The sequence below is a fragment of the Chroicocephalus ridibundus genome, chromosome 5 (genome assembly GCF_963924245.1).
Source record: "Chroicocephalus ridibundus chromosome 5, bChrRid1.1, whole genome shotgun sequence".
Lineage (NCBI taxonomy): Eukaryota > Metazoa > Chordata > Aves > Charadriiformes > Laridae > Chroicocephalus > Chroicocephalus ridibundus.
Window position 1 is genome coordinate 70,618,192 of NC_086288.1, and position 19,303 is coordinate 70,637,494.

General features: G+C 39.5%; 2 protein-coding genes across 2 annotated transcripts in view; both read right to left on the minus strand.

Moving 5' to 3' along the window:
• The window catches only part of NFXL1 (nuclear transcription factor, X-box binding like 1), a 49,010-nt gene extending 45,219 nt beyond the window's left edge, over nucleotides 1-3,791 (minus strand). The window contains exons 1-4 of the mRNA XM_063335813.1: nucleotides 3,501-3,791; nucleotides 1,975-2,145; nucleotides 1,500-1,609; nucleotides 103-236 (exon numbers count right to left, since the gene is read on the minus strand). Of these exons, the coding sequence (XP_063191883.1) occupies nucleotides 103-236; nucleotides 1,500-1,609; nucleotides 1,975-2,145; nucleotides 3,501-3,663 (578 nt within the window). The 5' untranslated portion in view covers nucleotides 3,664-3,791. The remainder of the gene's footprint in view (nucleotides 1-102; nucleotides 237-1,499; nucleotides 1,610-1,974; nucleotides 2,146-3,500) is intronic.
• Nucleotides 3,792-6,350: 2,559 nt separating this feature from the next.
• Nucleotides 6,351-11,184, minus strand: CNGA1 (cyclic nucleotide gated channel subunit alpha 1). The gene is given in 7 exon segments (XM_063336498.1): nucleotides 6,351-7,768; nucleotides 8,608-8,714; nucleotides 8,863-8,970; nucleotides 9,893-9,994; nucleotides 10,100-10,125; nucleotides 10,472-10,542; nucleotides 10,844-11,184. Coding segments are annotated over 7 exon segments (1,944 nt in total). The 5' UTR covers nucleotides 10,956-11,184.
• Between the last annotated feature and the right edge of the window lie 8,119 nt (nucleotides 11,185-19,303).

The following is a 19,303-nucleotide window of genomic DNA, read 5'->3' on the forward strand; positions in this document are numbered from 1 at the left end:
ATTATTTTTTTTGGTGCACGTCATTTACAGGTACAATTCCTTCCTAAAGTAAACTCCAGTTTGCGTATATTTCACAATAAAAGTATACCATGAAGAGCTCACCATGGCCAGGGATAATCTTTCTTCCCAAAATCATCATCCGTCAAAGGAGAAGACACAAGGAAAAGGCTGTCCTTGGCCCACTTCTGGATACACACCAGATGAAATATACAAAAGCATCCACAACAGCTCCAGACCTACAGGGCAGATTTAAGTGCCAATTGCTTTGTATTAGGTTTCTTTCCGTTTCCACTGATGAACATCCATAATATCTAAAGAAGTACAAGCATGCTACTTTTTTATTTAAAAAATGGATTTCCAAAGATAGATTATACCCATTGTTAGATTAATACAGGTAGTTTTACTGTTACAGATTCATACCTATAATCTTTTTTCCTGCTGCCATGGGAAGTTTTTGCCAAGGCTTATGGAGCCCAAAATATTCATATAATCATAGAAATGTTGATTTACACACACTGTTGGAGGTCACGTAGCACAACCTCGTGCCCAGAGTACGACTACTGCCAACTCAGCTCAGTTCAGTCACAGCTTTGCCTAGCAGAGTCGGGAAATCCTGAAGGATGGGGACTCCACAACCATCCTGGGCAACCTTGTCGAAGTGTCATACTACCTTCCTAGTAGCCGATTTGCACCTCCCAAGCCCCAGTTTGTGCCATTGCCCCTTGTTACACCATGAACATGACTTTGGCCACCTTTACAACTCCAAGTAGACAGAGGCTGCAACTGTATCATCCCCTAGCCTCCTCTCTGCTAGACTAAACAAGCTCAGCTCTCCCTCCACCTCTCTCCCGGACCTACGCTCTAGGTCTACAGATGTCTTGGTAGTAAAAGTACTAAAAAGATTTTTTCCCCCTTTCAAACTTTAGGATTTACAGACAATGCTTGTAAGAAAAAGATTTGATTAGAAGCGTGGCTTGCAACATAGTGCCTTTTGTTCAAAGAGCAAGAGAGGTATAAAATGGAACAGAATTAAAAGCAAATGTATTTAAGAGAGAGTTGATTTTGCCTGTGTCCTGTCTCCATCACTAAACCTTTATGATCTTGTTCCCAGTGTACTTCTCCCTGTCAGTTCCTGAGTGAAATCACAATCCTTTGCTTAGGATATCAGCCTGCTGCTGAAAAGCAGTTTAAATAACAGAAATGCAGTTTTATGGCTTTGGTACTTTCCACATATTGATGTCTTAAATTGTCAGCTTAGAATGATTATAACAATTTGGTAAGAGAAATGCAGCAGAAAATTTAAGTTTTAATTTCTTTATGTTTTTAATAACTTATGACATTGTTATAAAACTATACTGTGAAAACAAGGAAAATTTCCCCACTAACTTATAGACGGCAAAGTCAATGACATAAGTTTCTAAAAGTATGGTAACTAACTTCCCAAAACTAAAGCTAAACAGGAAGTGTTAAGTAAACAAAGACTACTGTAAAATACTTACAGCTTGGTTCCTCTTAACTGAAGCAATGCAGATCAGACATGTCATAGCCCCCGACTGAAAAGCTTCATTCATGTACTGTCTTGTACGTTCCAGTTCACTTGCATCTCCATCTTTAATACATAAAGATTTTTAAAGCAATCAAGTTATGTTTGATCTGCTGTTTTGTTCATGTTGAGACTGCTGTAAAAGTATTTTTTTTCTCTGAACAGAGGCCAGTCATAAATTCCTATAAAACCACATTATTAGAAGTACTTAAGACAGTTTTAAAACTATACAATTGGTTCTGCAATAAAAAGGCAAGAAGTCCTGCCAGTGTGCATTGCTGGGAACACAGAATTTTTTTTTTTATACAAGACGTCAGAATAAAGTGCTTTCCCTCCAATTATGGAAAAAAAACTAATACACAGCCAGTAATACAACATTGTTTATGCTTTCATACTGAAATAAGAGTCAATAAACGAAAAAAAATAATTACCAGTTTGACTGGTGTAAATGGTAAATGTTTTGGCCAAAATCTTTCCTTGTTTTATTTCAGCATCTTCATCATCATCTTCGGATGAGGAGCTAAATTGGTCTTCAACTAGCTTTTTTGCTGCAGCCTGATTAGCCTTCTTAATTTCATCAAATTTCTTCTGTGAAGATAGTTCTATTAAAAGAACAGATTAATAATGATTAATACCATGAAATTAATCATAACACCACATGCAGTTCTACGTACTTTCATCTGTCCTCTTCTTTAAAGAGCTTCCTGATTGTATGTTTTTAAGGGCAGTACCTTGCTACCTTTTCAAAACCACACGAGATAAAATGTATTTTTTTCTTTACTGTGCATTATCCATAAAATTCACAGCAGGAATTACTATCTGTCAATTACTGATGACAAATCCAACCACACATACTAGAATATATACATCTGTAATGATGCTTTACTAAAAGGATACTTAAAAAAAACAAAACACACACATCCCACACAAACAATTTTCAGAGCATGAAGGGGAAAGAAAAAATAAAAATCAGGCAATTCTTAACAAGAGCAATTGTTATGATTTGCTGATACCCTACAGGTACCTCTCCCAGCATTTGGTATTTTTGAAATTATGACTTTTATTGGTCTCCCTCCATCCAACAAGTCCTTATTGCAATAGTGGGTTCATACTATTTCAAACATGGCAACATGAAAATAAGTATTTTACAACATGAACATGAGTACTTTAATATAAGCTTTTTTTCTATGTTATTGCATGTGAAATAGAGGAAGATTGTCACATGGAGGAAAAAAATAAATAACTTAACAGAGTTCATAATAAACCAATGTTCCTTTAAGATAACATATCACAGAGATATAAAAGTCTTCCAGAGATCACAGGTCTTAAAGTACCTCCTTAGTTTTCCATTTTAGACTATCACACCACTATACCCACTATGTTCCCTGGGATTTGGTCAAGTTTAGTTTTTAGGCTTTCCTTAATAAACTATGCTGCCACTTGAAGAGAGCTCAGTATTCAGCCCTCAGTATTGCCTTATTAATAACCTGCGCTCAGAGCAACCCCAGGCACTGGAAAGCCCGGCTCTTTCCCCAGCCCGGGCCGATGCGGCGCTGACCGGGCTGCCTAAAGCTTGTCCCTAGCGGGCAGCACCCTCCTGAACCAATCCTACTGAAGAGCAGCAGCTTCATCCTTTAACCTCACCCTTTACCTTCCTATTCACAGGAGCCCTGTACCCCGGGGAGGACTCAGCCCCGAGCCCCCGCGGCTGCCCGGGACCCCCGCGTCACCCCCAGACGGTACCTGCAGGCAGGAGAAGGCACATGGCGAAACACCGGCTCGCTACCGCCTCATCGGCCCGCCCGCCTCCCTCCCCCACGGCGCCGGGACTCCCCAAGGGACTCCCCAAGGAGCTCCCCAAGGCCCGGCCGGGCCCCGGGCCACCGCCGGCGCCCCCAGCCCAGCACCCCGCAGACCCCGGCCGGGCCGGGATGGAAGGGGCGGAGACGACACTCACCGCTGGCCCCCTCGGCGCTGGTCCCTGCGGCCACAGCGCCAGCACCGCCGCGGGCCCGCGGGGCCGGGGGCCGGACAGCCGCTCCAGCGCGGCCGGCGAGACCGTCCCCGGGCCTGCCGCGGCCCCGGCCCCGGCCCTGGCCCTGGCGCCAGGGTGCCTCCATTTCTCCCCCGCCAGCGAACGAAGGACGGCGGAGGGAGGCCGACCACCCCTCACACCCCCGGCTGAAACCGCCCCGAGGCGAACGAGCTCTCTCTCTCCCTCCCTCCCGCCGGCCCAGCCCGGCCGTGCGGAGCCGCAGGGACGCCGGTGAGCTCCCGCGGCGGCGCGACTACAACTCCCAGCGCTCCCCGCGCGAGCGGGCCGGAAGTGGCGGCCAGCGACTACAACACCCAGCATGCACCGGGGCGCCGCACCCCCCGCTGTGGAGAAGGCTCGGAAGGCGCGGCCCGCCCTTGGAGTCAAAGCCACGTTTACTAATAAGACAGGTCGGCGTCGCTTTATTACTTAATGCTTTAATTTCTTTTTGCCTGCTGCTCTGTCTGCTGCAGGTCTTTTTCTGGCAGCCGTTTGTGCGGCTGTTGGGCGTGGTTTTCCTCACAGCTCCTCTTCCTCAGAGTAGGAGCGGCTTGAAAAGTGTTTTTAGAAACTTTGCTGAAGTAACATCCAGGTTCTGCTGCGCAGAAATACATATTGAGGAACCCGTGTGCCTCCTGGAAAAACTTCTGGTAGATAACGCAAGTTGAAATAACTTACATTTGATGGACACTTTCTGATGGTACTCATGTTCTGTCTTGCTGTGCCAGGAGGAAACTGCATTTAGGGTTGTTTTTTTTCAGCAAATACGTGTTTATAAAAGTTAAATAGTGCAAGATTTCAAATAATGAGTCTGAAAATAGTAAACTGCTGGATTTCAATTCTGGTTTTCTGCTTTATTTTGAAGTTTTTAACATAATTTTTATTCTCAAGAAAAGGGCAGCTGGTGGCTATAGCTTGTGTCATAGACTGAGGGATTAATAAAAGAAAAAATACAATCAGTAGATCTCTGCCTTTATTAATTGAATCTCCTATCACACATTTCTCTAATACAAAGTCTTAAACTCTTCAACAAAGGACAAAAGTGCTTCCTAAGCTCCTAGTGAAATATGACGCAGCGCTATCGGATGCTGCTGCCACACAGATTGCAAATTATACTCAAAGACCTGAATTGGAAGAATGCTGATTGCGAAGTCCAACATTTCACAATTCAGTTAAATGCCAGAATAACCCTTGTTCTTGTGTGCATCAATAGAGCCTGTAATGAAATGATGGCATACTCTTTCCTCTCCCCAGCACATTATGCCATTTGTCGTGCAAAGCACAGGATCAACAGTGAATGGACAGCTGTTTCATATTTACATTTATCTTTCTTGTTCCATATGTATCCTATGCACTCATTACTCTAAGAACACTTAATTCTTGCAGTGAAATCAGGAGTTACTTATACATCTCTGGCATTCTGGAAACCTATCAACATTACAAAAAAATAAAACAACCAGAAATTAATGCACTTTACAAAAGATCCAATTTCTAATATCTCCATCTTACTAAGGAGAAGAACAAAAGTATAGAGAGATTATCAAGTGATAGTAATGTTTGCATATGTATGTTTTAAGAGTGGCAGTCCAATTGATGATCAAAGTCTACTGGAAATACCTAGCTGAAAATACCCAGCTGAGACCACAACTAGTAAAACCCAATTTTTAACCAATGGAAAAGGACATAAATTAGGGAAGAAATCCAAGGAGATAATGTTTCTTAAAGCAGTTGAAAATGTATCTGACATATGAAAAAGATTTTTCTATCTTAGTAGTAGTTATGAACAGAATACCCTATCAATGAAAAAAGTAACCTATTTAGTCATTGTATTCTTTTCCCAACAGCAGCTACAGAAGATGCTGTAGGAAGAGTTTGGCCTCTTTCTGTTGTGTCTGCCCCTTGCACTCTGCCAGCATCCACAACTGTTACGCTAGGGACATAAAAAATTTTAAGCACAGATATTAAAAACTTGATAGTCCATGTTCAGCAGCCGTATGATTACATGGAGCAGAACAGTCTTCAATATTATGTATTTGTTATTATTGTGGAAAGAACAGCTATATTTTGAGCCATCCATATTTGTCATATTGATGCTTGCAAAAAGTTGTGTTTTCTTCCCGCTCTATTCCAGCCTTTGCATGTAATATCCCGAAAAAAGGACCATTTAAAACTGGCCGCTTCCATTTCAAGAAATCAGCCAAGGTGGACCCAATAAAGTAATAATATTTTCCAAATCTTACAGCCTTCCGTACTCGCATCTGCATTGTAGATATACCAAATTCTTTATATAACAATAATTAATCTTATGTTAATCAATAGATTTTAAAATGTGTTTGTTTATACGCAAATTTAATATCATCGTTCATGCCTATATTGACTTCAGATAATATAATTGGTACCAAACCTTTCTTTCTTGCTGTAAGTAGACACAAAGAAATGATTCTAAAATAGTCAGCAAAACTGTCAATATTTGCCAGTGTATGACTGTACTGAATGATTGAATGCATTTGCTGTAGAGCGACATACATAATGCATTAGCAGATAATAACACCTGTTTGTGCAGGAGCAAGATGTTATCTTTCATCCTCATTCTCAGTGCTTCTTCTTCTTTCCAAAACCTGCCAAATATGTGCTGCTTGTAGGAAATTAGTGACATGACCTCAACAAATAATTTTTCATAATTAATAGTCAGGTCCTACAAAGATTAGAAATGAATGTATTCAGCCCCATGCAGGATTTGACCCTAAGTTTTATTGGCAACCTCCAGTGTTTTTATTCCACTTTTGACTCTCCAGGTTTATCTGTGGATGGATCTCCTCCTTCTAAGTCTGCGAATTCTTCCTGTATAATGGGCTTCAATATTTTCTCGATTTGTGTTAGTCTTTTTTTCAGTTTCTGTTGTGCAGCTTCGTACTCGGCCAGCAGCCTGGCAAACTTTGTTTGTAATCTGTCCATTGCTCCTTCCATGTAGGTGACCTTCTCTTCCAGATCTTTAGGATCGCTTCCTAAATTTGCAACTTCAATGTCCAGCAACCCATCTTTCATTAGGATTTGCTTACCTTTCTCTTCCAGCATAGCCTTTGCATCTGGATACTCTGTTAAAGCCTCCATGAGATCATCTTTAGACAGACAAAACAAGTCCGAGTATCCAATACTTCTGATATTGGCTGTTCTTCGATTGCCAGCTTTGCTACCTTTGATATTAAGAATGCTGATTTCTCCAAAATAGCTGCCGTCACTTAACACCACAAATTGGGTAATTCCATCATCAGCAACTACTGCCAGCTTCCCTTCTTTGATAATGTACATCTCTCGTCCAATATCTCCTTTTCTGCAAATATAATCTCCAGGACTGTATACTTGTGGCTGGAGTTTCAAAACCAGTTCAACCAACAGACCAGCTTCACAGTCTGCAAAGATACGAACTTTTTTTAGTGTTTCCAAGTGAACATTGATTGCAATCTCTGCTCTTAGTTTATCTGGCAGATACTTCAAGACTTCCCTTTCATCCACAGCCTTTTTATTTGTCCACAGGTAGTCAAACCACTTTATAACTCTTTTCTCCATGTCTTTACTCACATTCCGAAAGTGCATATACTGCTTGATAGCATCAATCCTTGCTTGAAACTCTGCCCTGGCAGCATTCATGTTGGAGATCATAGAGCCCACGTTACCAACAATGGTAGCGAAAATCAATACTCCAACCAAGAAGTCAACGACCACGAAGAAATACTCAGAATCTCTTACAGGAGGGGGTGTTTCACCGATAGTAGTCAGGGTCAGCGTTGACCAGTAGAGACTGTAGACATACTTTCTAGTCAGACGGGCAAATTCGGGATCGGAGGTGTTGGGGTAGACCCACGTGTCAGCCCCAAACCCAATGGCTTTTGAGATCGAGTAGTACACACAGGCGTTCCAGTGAATAATAATCACAATGTACATGACAAGGTTAGAGATCCTGAAGATGTTTGGGTAGTTTGTCCTTGTTTCTGTTCGCTGGAAGAATTCAAACATCCGAGCTACTCTGAGTAGTCTGTTTATTCTTAATTCTGGGTAATTTAGTCCTAACTTAAAGTATAAGAGATCAGTTGGTATGACTGACAGAAAATCTAATTTGAATTGAAAAGATGTCTTATATTTCTCTCGAAGCTTTTGTTCTTCTTTCACCAGAAGACCTTGCTCCAGGTAACCTAAAATCAAATTGTAAATAATAAAAAACGTTACACCTTCAATTTCATTGTGTTCAACGTCAGTCCAAATCTACTTTGAAAAATATTTTGGTTGCAAGTTCCAGATGGTACATAACTTCTCTTACTTTTTGATAAACAATTTCTTATTTCCAAATATTCAGCTTCATGCTATATGGTTCAGCTGGAGCTAAACTATACAGCTTTGAAAATTAAACATCTCTAGCTCTGATTCTTTCCCTCCACTTTTCCACTATGGTGAAGATCTGGAAAAAAAAAACAACCCCCCCGCAAAACTCCACAGAATATAGGGAGGGTGGTTAACATGAGGGAAAGAATTTGAATGTGGGAATTTCAGTTCCATATTGAGTGTACCTACTCACTAGCTCTGGATGTAGCATAAGATTTTAAAAGAAACAGTTGCAGCTGAAGTTAATTGGATGTCTTTCTTGCGCAGTGGTCTTGAAAATCAAGCAAATACTTGGATCTCCTTAAATACAAAATCCGGATTTTGGTGCTAATTTTTCAGAACCCCTGAGCCCCACTTGTCAGCATTGCATGTTTATTTTGTCTTGTTGAGTCATCTACAGGCAGAATAGCTTGTATCTAGCTTACCTCATGCCTTGCTTACCTCAGGCTTTATATATTCTTTAAGTAATACATCAGAGTTTCTCCTGTTTTTACAGGTCACAGACTACAGTCTTTCAGAGATCTGTCTCGATGTCTTTTTCAATATTGCACCTCATCAAGGATACCCAGGTAATAAGAGCAGTATTCTGAATATTTTAAGCCACCTGACACAAATACATTAAGAGCAACAATTGATCATTGAGTATACTTACCTGTTCTTGTCCGTACAAACATGTCAGCAATATAGATGGCATCAGAAACGTAATCAATAATAAACCATGCCACTAAGTAGTCATGCTGAAGCTCTTCAAAACAGGCTCTGAATAGGAAAAGACAGAAGTAAATTACCATGAAATAAAGATTAAATACTTGCATGAAATCAGTGATGAATAAAATATTTTTTTAATCTATTTGTGAATATTATGATTTGCCAGAAGTTTTATATAGTCATTAAAGAAGTACATCACCTAGCAATAATCATGGTCCAGTTGTACATGACAGGCATTGTGATGCAGAACAACCAGTTGTAATACATATTTCCTGCTGGATCAATAATGAAAATATCTTTTTTCTTCCTAAGTGATAGGCAGGAAAAAAAAGGAGATTTAATGAGAGTCATAAAATACACATAGCAATTTTTGAGGAATGAAGCATTCCAGAAATTGTTATTGTTAAATAGAGGGTCTTTATATTAAAGTTAAGCTTTGTTTGAATGCATGGAGAACATGAAGCTTCTTGTTAGGTGTGACTTGGGACGCAAACCGTAGAATCCAAATCTTGCTGAGAAAAATCAGATTGGCAGTCCCACTTCAGTTTGTAGTGGCACATGTAATTTCAACCTTTTTAAATTAACTTGTTTCTTATGTAATTAACTGTCTGGTCTGATAATTGATTTGATCTTCTTTCAAAAAATAAAATGATTATATGACTACTAATGTTTAATAAGTGACGCAAATCATGCCGTTCTCACTGGAAAAAGTTTAGCTTTGAGAAAGATGAAATATTGGCATAGTTTACATAAAGAAACCAAAGAACATGAAATCGTACAACACAAGTGCCTGCTGCACTATTTTAAATTTCTCTTCCTTGTCCAGAAAATTGTGAATTTACCAAGCTAAAGGTAAAGCAAGAATTTTTAGATCATAGAAGAGTTTACTTGCTTGTAGATGCCCTTATGTGCAGAAGAGATTGCTTTACACTGGCACATCTTTTGCTGCAGGGGCAGGGTGTTATCCAAAAATATATTGGATAATCAGAATCCAAACAAGATTTTTCATAATTTTTTTTTCAAATCAATTCCATGCATGCATATTTCTGTTGTCCACTTATGAAGTCAAATCAGAACAACTCTACTCTAGGGATAACGACAGCAATCTGTACACTCATTCACTACTCTGTAAGCATCTTGTTTACAGGATGTCCATGAATGGATTTGATTTTTCATCAAAAGCAATTTTATTCGACTAGAATAGCAGGACCTAAACGAAAAATACTTACTCTTCTTTATCTTCTTTCTTCTTGGACTTATCTTTGTTTTTATTTTTCTCCTTTTTTTCCTTGTTCTTTTGTGTTTCTCCATCCTTTTTTTTTTCTGACTTGCTAAGAAACAGATTTACATTTTCAGTTGTTGCAGACTAAGTTAAAACATATTTGGAAAGAAATTAAATGTCTTAGAAACAGTAGTATTATTACTCTTTATCTTACCTCTTCTTTTCTTTTTTCTTTTTCTTCTCCTCTCTAAGGAAAAGAAAAATATGATAGGCTCATGGGATGCACATAGCCATTGCTTCCACATTTATTTATTAGAGTCATCTCAATTCAGTAAGGATAACATTATACTTATTGTATTCACATAGAACTACTTCTGTTTTAAATTAATAGATATAATACCAGTAACTTTGGTATTGAGAATGATCATCATAACTATATGCATGAAGTTCAAAAGTACATGCAGTCACTTATGGGATTACTTAAATGACATAAGTATTTCTAAAGAAATGATTAGATATATATCATTCTTTTTCATTGCTGCTTAAACAACCAATATTGCAGTACTCTATGAAATGGTAAAGATACTTACTCGTCTTTATTACTATTGTTGTTAATATTGTAGCGTGCAAACGCACCAGGTAGATACCGTTGCCTAGGGACCAGCAAAACAACACAGTTATGTGATATCTGCTGAAATACAAATAAACGTTTGATCTAAATTGTCACAGACTGTTTCTCACCATTTTAATCATGGGCTAAGTAATATAAGGAAATTGAAAGAGCACAGATTTTAATCTCCTAAATATTTACGATAAGCAATATATCACAATCTTAAAAACTTAATTTATTAATAGAGGGTGAAGAAAATTAGATGATGACAAGTATCTGTGCATAGTTAATCCCATGCAAATTATTAAAGAAAAAAAAACCCAGAGGGATACAAAATGGCAAATTTGACATACCTGTTTTCCCCTTTGTTCGTCGGTCCAGGGTCCTCACTGGTGTCTTGTACTACCACACTGGGAACAATTGTGTGGGAGTGATGGGTCTCAATCACTCCTACCTTCATGGTCAAGTTTGTCTTACCTTGGGTAATTGAGGAAGACTGATTTAAAAAAGAATCAAGTCATTTTACAACTAGCAGAAGTAACGAGCAATTTTTTTTTTCCCTAAAGATGAATCCTTTTTATCCTTGCTTCACCCAAAACCAACAACAGTATTTCCAGTTTTCTCTCTCACATGACATTCCCACCAGAAAAGAAATGGCACCAAGAGTGCTTCAGTGTGCTGAATGACCAGGCAACTGCTGCTGAAGAGAGTGTTCAACACATCTTTGTCTTAGAGGAAGCAAAGCATTCATTTAGCTCTTTCTCCTGACTCTAATCCTACTTTGAAAATATTTAGACAATTGGTTTGAAGCGTCTACTACTGTTTCATTTGGTTTTGAACCAAAGGCTCATAATTTATCATATCAGGATTGATAAATAGATTCATGCACACATGATATCCAGAAAACCAGAAGCCTCCATCAGCTGGATGTCCAAAGAAATTTCAGTATGTCTGACATCTGAGAGTTATATGCTCTGTTGAGAGCAAAGAGTAGGTTCTGTAACTATGAACTTAAAGACTGATGGAGTAGTCTCCTTACCCACATAGCAAGTTGAACCTAAGTACCTAAATGGAAATGTTAGTGGCTGTTCATGTCTGTTTTGTTCATCTCAATATTAAAAAAAATTGAAAATGTTGTAGTGTACATTAGTGTACATAACTTCTTCTCTCCCTTTTCATCACTATTCTTACCATTTTGTTTATTTTAATCTATCTTGTCATCAATGAGACTGCCAACTCTTTGGGCATGAATTGTGTGATCTACAAGTATGACCTGGTCTTGACGGGGCCTTTTAGATAGGTTTAGAAATTCTGCAGTAACAATATCCCTTCATGTATGAACTCAGAGTATAAAGATGTCTGAAAGCCTCAAACTGACAAATGAGTGGCTGATCAGTACCACTGATAAATGAAATAAAATGCCATAGAATGAATCAATCTTAAAGAAAGTACTTGCATTCTGGAATCAAACACACTGCAAAAGAGAAGCAGGATGATACAGCTGCCACATCACTCCCAGACTTACCCGACTTTCCTTATTAGTCAATGAAACTAAAAATATTCCTATATAGGAAATAGGAGAGGAAGCACATGTTTCCAGCAGTCATCAGACATGATTGACACGCAGTGCAAAAAATAATACAGCAATATACAACATTCTACAAAGTAGGAAGGTAAAGATTGAAGATTAAGGTGTGTTCTTCAACGAATAGTCCTAAATGTAGTCCAGCATTGCTGGTCAGTCTTTAAATGCTTGAGAGCAAGTGCTGAGACATATCAGTTGTTTAGCTTAAATAAGTGAGTTTTAATTAGAATAAATTACTTGGGTTTGAAATATAGCATGATTTCTGCTGTTTGCCTAGCTTTACTTAGCATGAATAGCTAGATTTGCTGAAGCCTTTATGCCACAATAGAGTTAATTTTCTTAGTAATTTTCCTAGCAGCTGGTACAGTGCGGTGTTTAGTCTTATAGTATAAGAAAAAAGTTGATAGCACAGTGATGTTTTGGTAGGATATTCCCAAAGTCTGGGACTTTTCTGTTCCCTATGTTCTGCCAGGAAGTGCAGGGGTACAAGAAGCATAAACCAGGAGAAAAGGAGGTGACAACCCTCAGCAGAGACTGCAAATCGACAAGATAAGAGCAGTCAATGGTCTGCCTGCCTGGACACAGAAAAAGAATCCAAGAAGGTGTTAGAAGACCCCAGACCAAAACCCACCACTGGACTAAAAGACACATGAGCAGCGCGTCAGGGGCGGGTGTAGAGATCACAAGGGTATGATTGCCCAGGGATTTCTTACGACATCCCTCTCTGGAGACACCCAGCCTGGGCTGACCTGCTGTACCTTTGCATTAAATTATTTATTTTTATAAAATCCTACGCCTGAGACACTGCTGTGGGAAACCTAGGGTGGAGCCTGAAGAAGGAGGGAGCACACCCGAGACTCTGTGTGTGTGTGTGAGGAGTGGGAAGGGGCACCCGTCAGCTCCCAGACGTCACCTGCTGTGAAGGGACCCTGGTCCCAGCAGCAGAAGACTGATGGTGTGTGTGCAACTCCTTGGATGGGGTGTGAATGCTCAGGCACCAGCTCTAACACAAGGATCAGGTCTAAGGAGCCACGTAAAAAGATTCTAAGTTTCAAAGACATAGTAAACATGAGGTTAGATTCACCAGGAGCCTAAAAGCTGTAACAGGGTTTCCACCGACTTACGCCAAGGAGAAAGTGTGTTTGAAAGTGTGGAGATTGAAAGTACGCCAGGTTGAATTAAGCAGCTTTACGTCTGCTTAAAGGTGCTGTGAAAGCTCTGCTAATGCTGGCACACAAAATTCCATCCTGATTTAACCTATATCCTCTGCAGAGCCACACTGGAGTCCATACAGCTCACAAATAATGGTGCAAAGTAAAGCTGTGTCCAACCAGTTTCAATCACTCAGCATCAGACAAACGCAAATGTATTCATCTCAAGGGAAATCATTCCCCCAACACAGTGGGCTCTAAACCAGTCAGTTCACATTAGGACTCCTAGTACCAGCATTTCTACATAGGAACTTATTGACATGTTTATCTTTGGACTTTGAGTCCTCTTTAGTTTCAAGAACCAAAAAACCCATCTTCAACTTTGTGCTCTCCAGCCGTACTGATTTGCAGAAGTGCTAGGGGTTAAAGATGACAAGAAGTGTGGTAAAATAGGACGTGTAGAAAAATCCACACCCATCCCAAGTACTTAGCCTGGAGTTTGGGAAAAAATCTGTATCCTGTGCATTCCCCTGTTCTGCAGGTAAAGAGGATTTTCTGTGTATTTTTGCAAATGGCTCCATTAGTATCTATTTTGACACTTTGTGCTCTGCCGAAGGAGCTGTGGCAGCCATGCATAGGACTTGCTGGGAAAAAGGAGCTGCCGTTTGGGGCAGGGCTGAATATTTCATTTTACTGGGGCACTGGAAGCATTAAGTGGGCATTAAGTATGCCTCAAAATCATCTGCACATGGAAATTGGGAGTGTTTACTACCCTGTGGTCTCAAAATACTAAATCTGAATGTCAGGCTCGGGTGACCGCTGCGCCAGGTTGTTTCCCTTGTCAGTCAGGATACGTAGCACAAGAATATCTTCAAATTCCATTATTCTCAAAGCAGATTTTGAAATTCTTGAGTCTAAGACACAGAAATGCTAACGCAGCGTGTGCCCGGCGCAAGTTGAACAGACACAGTAATTGCTCCTGGTTCGGGGACCGTGGTTACAGCATTTGTGTGACAAACCCCTGACGCTGGGAACAGTAGTAAATGTCCAGTTAAACTCAGTGGGTCCAGAACTCACCTTAATGAATTTTTAAATTGTGTTACAGAGGTTTTGCAAACAATATTTCAGATGTTTTTCACTAAATTGTATCACTACTGCGTTTCTTATTCTGTAGTCACACGTATTTTTCTTAAACTGATACATTGTTACAAATTGTTACACTACGTTTATTTTAAAAATCCAGTGCTTATTTTCACTTTATCATATTTAGGTAGCAAGTTTGAGAGGTAATACAGATAAACACTTGGTTTAGAGGTATTTTAGATTTTTACCATATTGTTTTTACTGTATCATCACGAATAGTTTGCTTTTACTGGCTTTGATTTTTAAATTTGATGATTATGATAAACAACAGAGTTTTCGGACATTATGATCTAAAACCTAATTATATTAATTGCTATACATCAAAATCATTAGGGCTGCAAGAAAACTCAGGCAATATTGTCCTTTTACAGGACTGTAATGAATGGAAGGTCAGCTTCCATCTCTTCTGCTCTTTTTCACTTTCTTACTGGCCCACCACGTTCACTTCTCTAGTCATTATTTTCAGAGAGCAAATGCTTCGAGTAAGGATATCCCAGAACAGAATTTGGCATCATATAAGGATCTACTTTCTTTCTTTACAACAAGCAACTAAAAATCTTGATGAACATTAGCATCTGCAGTGTGTTACAGCAAAATCTCTCTTTTCTAACATGCAAAGAGTCCCTGACAGTTCTGCACTAAACAGTTTCATCAGTGCGTGCTTACCTTGGCAGTGTAATCTGCTGCTTCTAATAGCGATTTCAGTCCTTTAAATCAGCCACGTTTCCTTACTGCATAAGCAGGGCCACCATGGAAAGCTGAATATAATCAACATTTCATGCATAAATCCCTTATTGATTGATTTCTCGACCAGCCGGTCCCATGTGCAGTTCTCTGAATTATTCCCAAGGAAGGACATAGATATTAGAAGAGGATTTCCTTGACCTAGTGATGGATTTTGAGATTTAGAGAGAGATGAAAGTGCTAGTGGCAGTCACTATTATCCCTCAACTGAGGAGAAGCTTACTAGCCCTATCAACACGCGCAAGAAGTGACAAATACAAGGAGTGACAAATATTTAATAGTCTGTCTTAAAACTAAAAAAAATATTATTGTAAATGACTATACATTCAGTCTTGTCTGCTGGCCCATTTTCTTAATATGGCAGATGCTTTTTTACTGTAGTAACAGGTCTTTACCAGAATAGATAAAACACCACAAATGGAAATTTCCTGTTTATTTTAATGTGTTTACCATATTGCTGAATAATTGGAAATACCATTTTAAACTAATGAACGTTCTTAACTAATCTTAACATAACTTTTACATTCCTATTTTGATGCTTAAAAAAGCCCATGAACTGTGAATACATATTTAGTGGAAAATGGCATGATGATGTGATGATGAAGTGTTAAGACACTGAACTAATCTTCAAGTTTGGTATGGATTATGACTTTGCAAAATGGTTTTTAAATTAGCTGCAGTCCTCCTTCATTAGAAATGTTCATCTGTAGTGGTCACACAATCAAGAAAGCCCCATGAGCATCCTAATGTGCTTCAAAAGAGAAGATATTGAGGTATTTGCATACCTCAACTTTCTCATTTCACTGGTGGGTTCCACAAGAATGAGGAAAATTAAATTCTCAGGAGCTTGAGTGATTGATTTTTTTAGATCTGTCTTATTTTTCATGGCCCATTTTTGGGGGGAAAAAAAAAAAAGCATTGCTGAGCAGGAAATCCAGTGCAGAAAATCTTTTACGCAGCAAAAAGAGTGTATGCTCAAATTTGAAATGGTATCTTTGCCACAACTGAGACATAGCTAAAGTCACTGAATTACTTTTTAACTTTGCTTCACAACAAGCAGAATTGAGGAAAGCAGTCCAGATCATGGTACCCCAGGATTAAAACGCGTTTGTTTCCTTAACCAAGAACAGGAGGCAGCAATGCCACTGACATTCATACAAACCAACTTCAGTCTTGCAGCCCAGGTGACTGAGTGGTCATTCATAAGTGGATTGACACGTTGTAGATTTAATCACAAACCCAAAATGATGCTCACTATCACAGGTCAGCCTCCTGACCAGAGAAACAAATTAGGCACATCTGCTGCTATGACTTTCCAACCGTGTAGACAGTCAGTCCATTTTCTAGGAAAGACAATACGTACGCATTTGAAATGTAAAGAATAAAAAAATGTTTTAAATAAAACAGTAATGGGCAACAAGGAAATGCGTAACTTTATGCCCAGGAGAAGCCAGATACACAAATCTACAGTAAGATATCCAACATAACAAATGGACAAAGAAGTGAATATTCTTCCAATTTCTGGCATATGTTTCACTGCTGGTTTTGAAGGGCTGAAATACAACTATTCTAAAATCATAGCTAGGAAAGGAGTCTTAGAAAGTTACTGCATCCAGCTAGTATTGAATCAGGAACAGTTTTACCTCTGTCATTCTCATGGGTTTTTGCCTGGTTTGCAGTCTGAAAGATCTCAACGTCCAATGCTGAGCAGTGATTTTGTGAATATGTGGTGGCACTGAGTGTCTGGAACATATGGGTGTCACACAAACATCAAAGTAATTGTGATTTGGTGCATGGCTTTGTCCAAAAGTTTTAGATGATCAACCAAGCCAGACAAGTCTATGTTGCATCTCTCAAGCCAGAAAGAACTGCAAAGGAGATACACCTTTTTACTCTGGTGGAGAACAGTCAGTTTTCTTTTAAAATAAGCAATCCAGTAAAGAAACTCTAACTTATTTTTTCGTATCTGTTTTACCATGGAGTAATAGCGATTCCTCAAACAGAGGAAATGGAGTCCTACTGAGGCAGACCAGTTCCTTGTCTGACAGTGGTCAGGAGCTCACTTATCTGCAAAGAGGTTTGCAGGACAAATTCTGGGTGAGCTCAACACAGTGGTCTCAATTCTGCCCTCCTTTAAAAGCCAATTACATAGTTGTCATTGGCTTCACCGACAATACATTAGTTTAGCATCAATATTTTTTCACAGATATTTTTCCTGTCGTTCCGTATTCCAGTGAAGTAACCTTGACTGATGGGAGAATGACCGTGCTAATGGATTATTGTTTTAGTAGGCCAACTTTAATCTATTTTTGTGTCTTGCTTTGTCATCATCTGTAATTCTCCTCAATCCTATTAAAGCTACCTCTAGTTTCAGACACCCATAACCAAAACGCTAGATACATTATATATATGTATTTATTTATAAATAAGCAGGTTTTAATGGCAACACATTGCCTTTCAGCTTACTGTGTTGGAGCTGTGTACACAGATGGGTATTTGGATTGGGACCACACTTTTGGCAGGCTTATTTTCTGCAAATCCCGTTCTGTCTTTTCTAGTGCTGATGCGATTTCAGCAATGAATGTCATGTCGGAAGCGCTGTAGCTGAGAAGGCTCCAGGGCTTCTGGCTTACTTAATACTCTCTTGTGTAGACTGGTGTTACAGGGAATTCAGTGTCATGAAGCACAGTCGGCCTCAGTGAGGCTTGGTGACTGGAAAACCATGAGCGCAAACAGTATCTCCACCAGTAGGTGGTACTGTATTTTTACTTCAGTGTTAAATGAGTGCTTGATGGATAGGGAAGAAGTAGAAGCAATTTAAGATGCGTGTTGGTGTGTTAGATTCCCATAGGCAGATGAGGCTGGAATCGGAAAGCACTAGACAGACTGCAAGCCTTCTGTGGACACGAGCACTAGCAGGCATTATCAGCATCTTTCAGGTCCATACCCTGGTTTTTGCAGGGGTTTTTGCAGAGACTACTCTGAGCAGGGATTAGCGCTTCTGAAATGTCCACGGGCACAACAAGCGCTGAGTCTGGCCATTCCCAGCAGTCATTTGTGTGCCCTGAGCTGAACCTGCAATGAGGCCATCCTTGTGCCGCCCAGGTTGGGGTGGCTTGAGATGTCTCTTCTCTTCCCAACCTGGAACCTGCAAGTAACAGAGGGACTGGCCCAGCAGAAAACTCTCTGGAAAAAAATGAAACTTCATTCAGTAATATCATTGGGATAAAAAACAAATGTGGTGACCCTGCAGGAGTGTCAGTAGCTGTGAAGAGTCAGTTAGGATTTCTGTTTAGCAGAATTTAATTTCAAGCTAAAATAACAAGGGAAATCTGGGTTGGTTGCACAGAATAGTGATGCTAAAATGCTTACACGTACAAAGGTGACTCAACCCTAATTCTACTTTAAGAATATCATCAATATATGATATTGTAACTGGTAAGAGTGGTAGAAAATGCACTGTAGTTAAAATATGTTTGATATATCTAGCCTTGTTTTTATTTCATTCATTGTAGTAAAGCAGGAATTAAGGTGGCACTATCTGGGCATTTTTAAGGCAAAATGTATGGAATTAACCTCTTCACAGCAAGTACAGCAATCTAATCATATTGAACTGCAATCTAGAGGCACCATTTTTTGGTCTCTGTTGAAGTTAATTCCTTTACGTGTTGCTCCTGCAGGTCTGCACTAAATCACCAGCATTTGGGGCAGGTGGAGTTCCCACGGTCAGAGCTCCACTCTCAAATCTGGCTCAGTAGTTTTTTGTGTGGCTGCAATAAGTAATAAAATAATAGGTAATAAACCTGTCTGTAGTTGCTGAACGGAGCTCATGTTTGGATCCTGTTGGGTAGCAGCGACTGCAGGCAGAGGAGAGTAATGCAGAACAGGGAAGATGAGCAATGATTACAGAACTTCAAAATCCCATAGGCGGCTTTCCTAAATAATACTAATAAAAAGAAAGATAGATCTTGCTTCATGTCTGCACCTGGACTAGCTGCACGGTGAACAGTTTTTCTCACTGTGGTGAAACCTGTTGTCATAATCTTCAGTATTTACGATAATATACACTGCATCATAGCACATAAAAGGAACTTAATGTAAACGTGTATGAGAAAAAAAGTCCTCAACAAAATTAAAGAATTTATGACAAAGCCAAGAAGCCATGGAAGCTTTGTCTAAGTCAGT